At 47.7% G+C, this 11,539-nt stretch overlaps 1 protein-coding gene across 1 annotated transcript; it reads right to left on the bottom strand.

Annotated features, from left to right (window-relative positions):
• Positions 1-547: 547 nt before the first annotated feature.
• LOC149856457 (protocadherin beta-16-like) lies at positions 548-3,176 on the bottom strand. Its single transcript, XM_090020606.1, has one exon. It carries the CDS (start codon positions 3,048-3,050, stop codon positions 591-593), a length of 2,460 nt encoding a protein of 819 aa, XP_089876732.1. The 5' UTR covers positions 3,051-3,176; the 3' UTR covers positions 548-590.
• Between the last annotated feature and the right edge of the window lie 8,363 nt (positions 3,177-11,539).

Here is an 11,539-nt window from a genome sequence, read left to right as displayed (position 1 = left end):
CTCAGCATGAGCTCAGCGGCTACTATGACTTAGACAATTTGGCACCACGCTTTAACATTAACATGGTGGCCCTTTCTCCCATTGAACCCCGGAACCAAGGCCTCTGACAACGAACATGGTCATCTCACTGAGTTCTGCGAGGCAGCTTCACGATTCGCGGGGAATATATACTCTTGATGTTTTTTTCAAGGAAGCTTGGTAAGAATTAGAAAAAAAATGCACTGAAACGTAACACATACTACATTTTGGAAAGTCACTAAATATTTCCAGAATACCTCTTGAAAAAAAATCGCTATTATTATACTCTTCTCCTAAAGCACACACTTTCAGTTGACTGCTATTTTGAAGGAATTCTACAACTTACGAAGTCATAACTGACTCTGGATATTGCTCCTATCATCTCTCATTTGCTTATATGAGATGTTAACGCTCATCTGTTGGTTGCACATGGTTAATGTAATCGATACAGTCCTGGTTGCAAGAATCAGTACCTACTACACCATAAAGGAAACAAAGTAGACTTGGAAAAAAGAAGTAGACTTGGAAAAAGGAAAACACATGAAGATTCGCCAGTGGAAACAACTGAGGACCTATTCATAGAAAATAAAGGGCGGAAGAGCCCACTCAACCCTTACCTGATCGGCCCCTCCGGTGAGAAGATCGCCGTCCTTGCCGGGGCCTGTCACAGCGCCGCCCCCCTGCTGCGGAGGGCAGGGCACGAGGGGCCTCAGAAACCGGAATTCGCTGCTCCCCGAGCCCGTGCTCAAGCACACTTCGTAGCGGTAACTCCTGGACAGGGTGCCGGTGCCCGTCACATCCACCCAGTCTCTCGGCAAGTTGCCGTCGCCATACACCGTGCCGGGCGCAGTGCTGTACTGCTCCCCGCCCCCTCTCCTCCGGCACACCTTGACCAGGACAAACGTCGCGACGGAGAGCAGGAAGAGGAAGGACACGAGGCACAGGGAGACGGTTAGGTACATGGTTAAAGCGCCGTTCTCGGCCCCTTCGGCGGCGGCGGCGGCATCGGCGGACTGCAGGTAGGCGTCGGAAAAGCCGTCCACGAGCAGGATGTTGAGGGTTGCGGAGGACGACAGGGGCGAGTCTCCGCTGTCCCTGACGAGCACCAGAAGCCTGTGCTTCACCGTGTCGCGCTCCGTGAGCGGCCGGCTGGTCCTGACTTCGCCGCTGTGCGGCGCCACGGCGAAGAGCCCCGGCTCGGTGGCGCGCAGCAGCTGGTAGGACAGCCAGGCGTTCTGCCCCGCGTCCGCGTCCACCGCCACCACCTTGGTCACCAGGTAGCCCGGCTCGGCCGAGCGCGGCACCAGCTCGCTCCAGGCCGCCGTGCTGTTCTGCAGCGGGTGCAGCACGAAGGGCGCGTTGTCGTTCTCGTCCACCACCACGACGCGCACCACGGCCTCGGAGCTGAGCGCGGGGGCCCCGCTGTCCGCCGCTCTCACGCCCACCTCCAGCTGCCTCGTCTGCTCGTAGTCCAGCGAGCGCAGCGCGTACACGCTGCCGTCCGCCGAGTTCACCGCCACGTAGGCGAGCGCGGGCAGGGCGCCGCCGCCGGCGGGCAGGAGCGAGTAGGTCACCCGGGCGTTGTGCTCCGCGTCCGCGTCGGCGGCGCGCACTGAGCCGATCGCCGTGCCGGGCGCCGTGTTCTCCCGCACGTGCATGGTGTAGGCCGCCTGGCTGAACACCGGCGCGTTGTCGTTGACGTCCGACACTCTCACCGTGATCCTCTGCTCGGCGGACAGGCTGGGGGCGCCCTGGTCCCGCGCCACGATCGTGATGTTGTACTCCGACACGCTCTCGCGGTCCAGCGAGATTTCTGTCTTTACCAAAAAATTCCTATTTCCTAATGGTGTAAGAGTAAAAGGCACGTGGTCCTCTATAGAACAGGATGTTCTCCCGTTCTCGCCGGAGTCGCGGTCCCTGACACTGAATAAGGCCACCACCGTCTCGGGGGGCGCGTCCTCGGGGATGGGGCTAGTGAGCGATGTGATTGTAACTTCTGGGGCATTGTCGTTCAAATCCAGAACCTTCACAAGGACTTTGCAGTGAGCAGAAAGACCCCCGCCGTCTGTGGCCTGCACGTCTACCTCATAATTTTGCATTTCTTCAAAATCCAGTACTCGTTGGAGTCGAATTTCCCCGGTGATGGGATTTATCATAAACGTTTTGCGATTTTCCTCTGAGTTTTGAATAATAGAGTAGGAGATCTCCCCATTGCTCCCCTCGTCCAGATCGGTTGCCGAGACTGTAGCGAGTAAGTAATCTTCAATATTATTTTCAAAAATCTGGGCTTTATAGAGAGGCCGAGCGAACACTGGGATATTGTCATTGATATCCAAAACAGTAATGCGGATTTGTGCCGATCCTGACCGCTGGGGGAAACCACCGTCTACAGCAACCACAGTCAATCTGAGCTCCGGGTGCTGCTCGCGATCGAGTGATTTATCGAGCACCAGCTCCGCGTACTTCCTCCCATCACTGCGGTCCCGTGTGTAAATATGGAAGTAGTCATTAGCTCTAATGCTGTAGTTCTGGAGACTGTTATCCCCTACATCTAAATCCAGAGCACTCTCCAGTAAAAACCGGGTTCCCGGCACTGCAGTCTCTGGGATCTTTAAGAGCAATTCTTTATTTAAAAACACCGGGGAATGATCATTTATATCGTTAATGCTTACCTCGGCTTGGTAGGACTGCAGTGGCTTCTCCAGCAAAACCTCCAAATGCATCACGCAGGAATCCATTTGCCCGCAGAGCTCCTCTCGGTCTATTTTTTCCTGAATAAACAAATACCCGGTGCTGAGCTGGAGTTGAAAATACTGCTTTTCCCCTTCAGAAATGATCCGACCCTGGCGAGCAGAGAGTTTCTCAGGGGTCAGTCCCAAATCCTTAGCGATATTCCCCACGAAGGACCCTCTCTCGCTTTCTTCAGTCACGGAATACCGAACATTTGCGGTTCTCACACCCGACGCGCAGAACAGAAGGATCAGGGACAGAACCCGCCTTTTCCAACACTTTTCGGTGTTTCTAGTCGCCATTTTCCCCTCCGACTAAATCTTCCTCCTTTCAATATATTCTTGTTCTTGTTTAAAACAAAGGCCACAGCACTTCTTATCTACGAGTGCAGAAAAGCTTCCTCAACATCCACCGCTTTGATCCAATGCCCTTTCGGACAGCGTAGTCACTGTGCAGGATAGCTCGATTAGGAACAGCTGGTCTGCTGAGATTCAGTGTCTGCTTTGTAATGGTGTCTGGGATCTGCAGTTCTTTCTTCCCCTTTGCAGTCAGCAGCGCCATCAGGCGTCTGGATTCAATATCTCTGAGATACTTGTCCATGTAAAACTGCTTTCGGAGTTACTATTCTTTAATATCCCCAAAACTTTACTAAAAAGAAAACACTGAAGCAAAATATTTAATACGAAACACTAAAGTACAGTACAGTTTGATACCTTTATATACCACTAGCCGTGATATAGTAAAAAATGTATCTCCCTTTAAGGGTTAGGGTTCCTAATGTCAACTTAATTTATTTGGAAGTATGATTTATTTTATGGTTTCTTTCTGTAATTCGTAAGGGAAGACAAGGAGTTCTACATTTCTGTGCTCATCATAAGTATTTCCCTTGTCAGATTACATAGGATGACTGTCTCACACTATGGCTAAAACCTATGGTTTTTCTTTTTCATCTCTAAAACTTGTCAAATGTAACAGGCTGTGGATGCATCCACACCAGACGCTTAAGGTACATTGGACTAATTCTACTGTGCATTAGTCCGGCTGGCAAAAGTGTGCTAATGCGATAATGAACAGTAGCTTTAGTCCAATGTGCATTGGGTGTGCACAAAAAAACACTTAATCTGTGCTAGTGCACAGTTGCACCAATAACAGAGCATTAAGTTAATAACTGTTATTACAGGTACTAAATTTAATGCTCGGTAATTACAGGGCAATACTGGACATTGGCATGCTGTTATTTCTAAGTGGGTGCATCTACATGTCCACTAATGTACCTCAGTTACTGCACATTAAGTTTGGTATGTGTGTAAACAAGTCCTAAATGATTGCACAGTAACCGGTGCTACTATGCAGTTGTTTCAGTGCACAGCTTTTTAGTGATGCTAACTGCACAGTAGCCTAGTTGTACAGTAGTGTATTAGCATGAGTTTTGCCCTGCATACTACAGGGTGCATCTACACAAGACACTACATTGTGGTAGTGACAAGCTATGACAATGTAGTGATGCAGCATCAGCTGGCATGAAACTTGCACAGTTGTGAGGAGCAGTAACATTGGCAATAGCTCGTGGGGTGCTGGGACTGTGCAGTAGCTCCTGTTACTGTGCAGTCATTTAGTACTTGCTTATACAAGTATTAATGACTGCACAGTAACAACTGTACAGTCTGGTGCATGTGTAGATGATCCCACTGCACAGTAGAATTAGGCTACTGAGCAGTTAGCATCTTATGTAGAAGCACTCACTGACTCTGCTTATTTGCCATTCATTGACATGGCAGGCACCCCCTCTGTACCCAAGAAAGGTTCATATTCTTTCTTAGTCCTTCTCTTTCTTCACAAATAATGTAACACTCAAGGATGTATCTACATGTCACTAAAACTTGTTTTTTAGTTAATGTGCATTAAGACAGGCTAATGCACCTTGTCCTAATATCTCACAATGGAGGTACTAGATTTAATGTGCATTAACTAAAGCACCTTAATGCACATCTAGACACCCCCACAATGATTCAAACCTCAGCAAAGACAGAAAGTGTTGTCAGCCAGCCAGTATCCTAGAAATAAATCACAAACTAATGAACAAGCTCTAAGAAAGGGGTGAGAAGGATCATTAAAGTAGAGCTGCCTCTCCCTCAAACCACCATCTTGTTCTCCAAAATCTCAGCTTTCATTTAAAGAAAAACTCTAGCTGTTATGTCTGTCAATTGAACCTCAGAACTGTGAATTTAGTGTGCAGAAATGTTTGTGTGAGTTTGTAGAAATCTTGAAAGAAATAGTTCTGAAATATACCATCTGCTTGTCTCAGTGATGCCTTGACCCACTTATATAAATAATTTGAATGTTAGCTTTTTACAATACTTTCTTCTTCCTGTAAGAGGGAGACAGCAAATCTACACAGTTTACTGTACGTGACCTCTCAGTTCAGTGACACAAGTGGCTGAATTTGGAAGACATCAATGAAGAAGATTCCTTTCCCACTGAAGGGGAATGGAAGCTCTGTCGGGGTTTGTGGCTATTACTTCTAGTTTACCCCTAGTGAACAGTTGCTCACCGAGCCCTTGATGTACTCTTCTAGTGTAGTGGTAAGCTGCTACCAGGTCCCCTCTCAATCTTCTTTTCTTCAGACTGAAAAGTCTCAGATCCCTCAGCCTTTCCTCGTATGGCTTGCTGTGTAAGACTCTGATCATATGGGTGACTCTTCTTTGGACTCTCTCAAGCTTGTCCATGTCCTTGTTAAAGTGTGGTGCCCAGAACTGGATGCAGTACTTCAGGTGTGGTCTCATCAATGCTGAGCAATCACCTCCTTGGTTTTGCTGGAGATACATTGATTGATGAATGCCAGAGTATTATTTGCCTTACTGGCTACAGCATCACACCGCAAGCTCATATTCATGCCGAGGTCTATTATTACCCCAGGTTTCTTTCATTTGTGGTGGTAGTCAGTTTGGTGCTACCAAGCCTGTATGTAGGTTGGGGGTTCCTCATCCCAAGGTGGAGCACTTTACTTTTCTCAACACTGACCTTGATCAGATTCCGATCTGCCCAACTTGGTAGCCTGTCTAGGTCTACCTGTATTTGTAGCCTATTTTCAAGCATGTCCAGGCTTCCCCATAACTTGGTGTCATCCACAAACTTGGCCAGCGAGCTCTACACTCCAACATCCAAATCATTACTAAAGATGTTGAAAAGTACAGAAGCAAGCACCAACCCCTGAGGGACACCGCTGCCCACTTCTTGCCAGGATGAGACAGATTGGTTCACTATGACTCTCTGCGTCCTATCCTGCAGCCAGTTTCTCACCCACTTGACTATCTCAGAGTTAATCCCACAATCCTTCAATTTTCTGGTGAGGACATGGTGGGATACTAGATCAAAGGCCTTTTGGAAGTCAAGGTATACAATGTCAACCTGCTCTCTTGTGTCCAGGCGATGAGTTACCTGGTCATAGAAGGAGATAAGGTTGGTAAGGAAAAACCTGCCTGCAATGAAGCCATGCTGGCTGTCATTCATAATCTTACCTTCCACAAGCTTATCGCAGATAGACTCCTTGATGAACTTTTCTAGCATTTTTCCTAGGATGGAAATTAGGCTGATTGGCCTATAGTTACCTGGGTCCTCCCTCCTGCCCTTCTTGTGGATGGGCACAACATTGGCCCTCTTCCAGTCCTCAGGGACTTCTCCAAAGCGCCATGAGTTGTGGAAGAGTTTCTCCAGGGGTTCTGCAATGACTTTGGATCATCTGGTCCCATCCCTGCCCTAGATCTCTGACTTGTATATGTCTAATTTTTTTAATTGGTCATACGTGAATTTTTGGCAATAGTAGGAAGGCAATTATTCCTACCATGCTCATCCTATACTCTACCTGGTGTTGTTTTCCCCTTGGTCCAGTGAAAGACCAAGGCAAAGTAGTTATTCAGGAGTTCGGCTTTCTCCTGGGTGCCAGTAATCAGCTCTCCTGAGTTGTTGAGCAATGGCCCCACACTCCCATTTGTTTTCCTCCTGTGTCCTATGTACCTGAAGAAGGACTTCTTGTTGCCCTTGATTCCTGTTGCTAATATAAGTTTGATTTCCATTTTAGCCTTTCTTATCTATTCCCTGAAATGTGGGCCCTCATGGAATAGACCTCCTTGGGGCCTCCTGCAAGCTTCCATTATTTATAAGCCTCTTTCTTCTTTCTTAAGAGGACTATGATTTCCCTGTTTAGCTAAGAGAGCTTCCCAGTAGAGCTGTGTGAAACGGCACTGTTCTGTTTCGCCTTGAGTTTTGACGGTTCGAGGGAACAGCACTCTGTTTCAAATTTCATTTTGATTGGAAACAGCTGCTTTGTTCTGTTTCATTCTGCCAAAACAGAAAGGCTGGTTCAACGCTGTTTCGATGTTTTGCTGGGGATGGGAAGTCAGCCCTGCTGGGCTGAGTTGTTTCTCCAGCGCTATGGTTAAAACATTTCAACTAGCCTCATTTTGTTTTGAGGCTGTTTTGCAGCCTTTTGTTTCATTTTGATTTTGCTGTTTCAACCTTGAAATGAGTTGAAAGCATAGAAACAATATGGCTTGTGAAATTTTGCACAGCCCTACTTCCCAGCCCTTCTGTTCCCTTTCTTTGTGCTTCAAGGATCATGTCCTTCAGTTTGGCTCAACTCCAGAGTGAGTTACACGGGCCGAAGCCTGTTGCACCCCTGTGAACCCTGGGACCCCCAGTACCTCCATCAGGACCCCAATGGACCCCCATCAACCTCCTGCATAGCTAGGAGGTAAGTGGGATCTGTGATGGGTGGGAGTCAGTTCAGCTGTGAGGCAGCTGAGAGAACTCAAGCCCCCCACCCCTGCATCTCCTACTTCGCACAGCCCCCAGGGAGCCATGCGACCAGAGCCTTATGAACAGAACGTGCAGATAGGTATGCTCTTGGCCTGGCACACTAGTTAGTGCAGCAGTTTGCACAGGATGGCAAGCAGGAGGGGCATGAGGCCCTAGGCAGTGAGTCTCACAGGAACAGTTGGCACAGTAGTAGCAAAACTACTACCTGTACAATGGTGGGTGGGATGTGTCATACCTCGAGATTACCCCCTGTGGCTGGATCCCTCCCCTCTGTTACTTCTGAGGCCTCCATCCAGATGGAGCCCATTGTTCTGGCCTCCATTCAGACAGAACGCCTGGCTCTTGGCTGTGAGGGATGCCTGGCATGACTCCAGGCACATGGGATCAGGAGCACTGCAACCTCCCCTTGTGAGGTTTGCTCTGTATTGGAATTTTTGGAATCCCAGATAGTGGAGCTCCAAACCATGGTGCAAAGGCTGTGTGGTATCATGATGACAAACAGCAGATTGACTCCTACTGCCAGGCCCTTTGCCCCAGGAAAGAAGAGGGTAGACCTAGGTTACCTGCCAGTACCAGGGAGACCAAGAGGCACTCCCATACTGTCCAGCCAGGCAAAGGTTGTCTCCGACTCCAAAGCTCAGTGTACCATGGTCACCACCCCCCTAGATCTCTGCAACAAGTATGAACCTTTTGCAGTACCAGTAGAGCCTTCAGAGCTGCCAGCTACTGCAAGTGAGGAAGAAACATGACCAATTATCATCCCTAAGGTGAAACGCAGAATGGTCATTGTGGGAGACTCCCTTCTGAGGGGGACAGAGGGAGCAATCTGTCACTCTGACCCCTTGGCCCAGGAGGTCCGCTGCTTCCTGAGATCCTGTATCTGGGATGTGGTTGAGAAGATCCCAAAACTTATCTGTCCCTCCGACCACTGCCTTATGCTCCTTATCCATGTGGGCACAAATGACACGGCTCAGGGAATCCCAACCAGGTCATGAGGGGCTACAGGGCTCTGGGATTGGGGCTCAGAAGGTTGGAGGTGCAGGTGTTTTTTTCCTTGATCTACCCAGTTACAGGTCTCGGGCTAATGAGGGAGAGATGAATTGAGGCAGTAAACAGAAGACTGTGGCTCTGGTGCCATTGTGAAGGCTCTGGCTTCTATGAGCATAGTCTGCTCTTCAAAGAGAGTGGCAATGCTCTGTTGGGAAGAGATGGCCTCCACCTCACTCTGCTGGGGAAGAAGCGCTACTCAGCCAGGCCTGCTTTATCAGGCTTTAAACTAAGCTCACTGAGGCATGGGTGGACCCACTAGAGCAAGCTCACCAAGCATCAACCACAAAATCAGCAGGTTAAGATGCTCAAGGGAACCCACTCCTACCCCAGCCCAGGAACAGAGCTTCTCCATGTGTACAAGGAAGCCTAGGGCCTCCAACAGCACACTTTCTTGCCTGTACACTAATGCTTGGAGTTTGGGGAATAAACAGGAGGAACTGGTCCTTCTGCTAAACAAAAATGACTATGTTCTCATAGGGATAATGGAGACCTGGTGGGACTCTTCTTATGACTGGACTATGGGTGTAAATGCCTGTACCCTGTACAGAAACGATCATGCTGAAAAAATGGGCGGAGGTGTAGTTCTCTGCTGGACACAGAGCTTGTCTGGACATACATGTGAAATTTAAATAACTAAATTATGTGAAATTTAAATAACTAAATTATAATATCAGTGCCTTTTTGAACAAGAATACAAACTCATGCCTGGGACCACCTGAAGCATAACAATACAGTTAATTTTATCTCTGTCTCTAGTATCAAGTACAACCCATGACCCACTACTCTAATTTGGTTATGAACAAGCTCCCCTTTCAGAGTGATTACCTCTCCCTTGCTATCACTTTCCTTGTCAATCTAGATGTCTCTGCCAGTTGGAAAATATTTGAGGTTCCATCCTGGTATCACAATAACCTATACAGCGTCTTACAATTAAGGGTCTAAGGTGCTCAATATGACTAACCAAGTTGTACTGAAATTAAATCAAGTAGTGTACCTCTGGTTTAGGGTTTTGGGCTAGAGCAATCAAACCATACTATAGTTAAGCAAATGATAAACCCCTGGAGCAATCAAGGGTTTTTGTGCATATCAGTTTCACCCACAACAAACAGAGATGGATCCAAAAGGCTAACATTCATATCACAACCAAAGAACAATAACCCTCCACCCTACCAGCTTTGACTGGACCCTGATCTTCAAACCATTAAGAGAAATATGCTTTGAAGACTGTGTATAAGAGAAGAAGGAAACTGCCCTCAAGGAGCACTCATCCCAGAAGGGAAACGCCATGCTGAGCCACCATAACCTGCACCCAACTAATCACCCTTGGCAACGAATCTATGCCTGGTGAGAAGCTGCAAAGACCAGAACCGCTTCCTTGCCTGTTTTGGGGAGAAAACCACCATTATGGCTAATAGTACTGGACTGGATTATAGCTTGTTTTGTTTTTGCAATTTCCTGTCATTTTCCTGTAAGTACCTGTTATTTAATTAGTAAAGCCTTTCTGTTAACTGTCGATGGAATTGTCCTGTCAGTCTTTCTAAGCACTAAGCAGCCCATTTTCTATGAAACAAATTGTGCAATGTTCTCTATGTGAAGTGGAGCTACACAAGCTGAGATTGGCACCAAAGGAGGACAAGGGGAAAGTAGTGAAGAGGATACAATGGTAGAAGTCAACTACAGACCTCCAAACCAGGAACAAGAGCTTGACCAATAATTCACCAGGGAACTGGCTGAGGCTGCACACTCTCGGTGCATGATTGTCATGGGAGACTTCAACTATCTGGACATCTTATGGGAAGAGCACTTGGCCAGATCCAATCAGTCTCAAAGCTTCCTTACATGTGTGGATGAGCTCTACCAGTCTCAAGAAGTTTATGGGCTGACAAGACATAAGGTGCTGCTGTACCTGGTACTGGCCAAAGGGGATAATTTAATCAGTGACCTAAGAATTGAAGGGAAGCTGCGTGACAGTGACTATGAGATGATCACTTTCACTATCCTTCGCAAAGCTGGCAAGTCAGCCAGCAATGCGATAATCCCGAACTTAAGGAAAGCTGAATTTCATAAGCTGACGAGGCTTGATCTTGAGGCTCTGAGAGGCCATGATTTCACAGGGAGGGGAGTTCATGATGAGTGGTTGGTCTTTAAGGAAGTGATCCTACAAGCACCAAGGGACTCCACCCCAACCCATATACAAAAGGTCATAAAAGGGCTCAACAATCCCCTTGGCTCAATAGGGAAAGCATGGACCTCCCACATCTCAAAAGAGAGGCTTATAATGGATGCAGGACAGGAAACACCACTAATGAGGAATATTCTGCATTGGTCCACACCTGAAGGGAGCCAACCAGGGAAAGCCAAGGTTGCAACTGAACTCCAGCTGGCTGCACATATCAAGGACAATAAAAAGTCCTTTTTCAGATACGTGGGGGGGGATTCAATTTTTTTTTCAGGGAGCGAAGGCAAAAGGTGTGCACAAAGAGTGGTTGTTTCATAGATTTCATAGATATTAGGGCTGGAAGGGACCTCATATGATCATCAGGTCCAGCCACCTGCCCAAGTGTTCAAAAGTTTCTTAAAAGTGTCCAGGGTAGGTGCTTGCATTCCTTCTTGGGGGAGTCTGTTACAGGCCTTGGGGGCTTGGACAGTCAAGAAGTTTTTCCTTATGTCCAGCTTTAAACATTCTTGCACAAGTTTGTGACCATTGGACCTTGTTATCCCCCAGGGTCTCTGGTGAACAGACATTCCCCCAGATACTGATGCACACCCTTTATGTACTTATAGGCTGACACCATGTCACCCCTGAGCCTGTGCTTCTCCAGGCTGAAGAGTCCCATAGCTTGCAGCCTCTTTTCACATGGCCTGTTCTCTTGCCCTCTGATCATGCATGTGGATCTCCTTTGGACTCTTTCAAACTTCTCCATGT

This window comes from Crocodylus siamensis, chromosome 10 (assembly GCF_052110815.1).
Source record: "Crocodylus siamensis isolate JL-2025a chromosome 10, ASM5211081v1, whole genome shotgun sequence".
NCBI lineage: Eukaryota > Metazoa > Chordata > Crocodylia > Crocodylidae > Crocodylus > Crocodylus siamensis.
The sequence above is the reverse complement of the archived record's forward strand: the minus strand, read 5'-3'. Positions and strand labels throughout refer to the sequence as shown.

What these genes read in the sequence shown, in the direction of transcription:
- LOC149856457 (XM_090020606.1), bottom strand. Translation starts at nt 3,050, where the DNA reads ATGGCGACTAGAAACACCGAAAAGTGTTGGAAAAGGCGGGTTCTGTCC.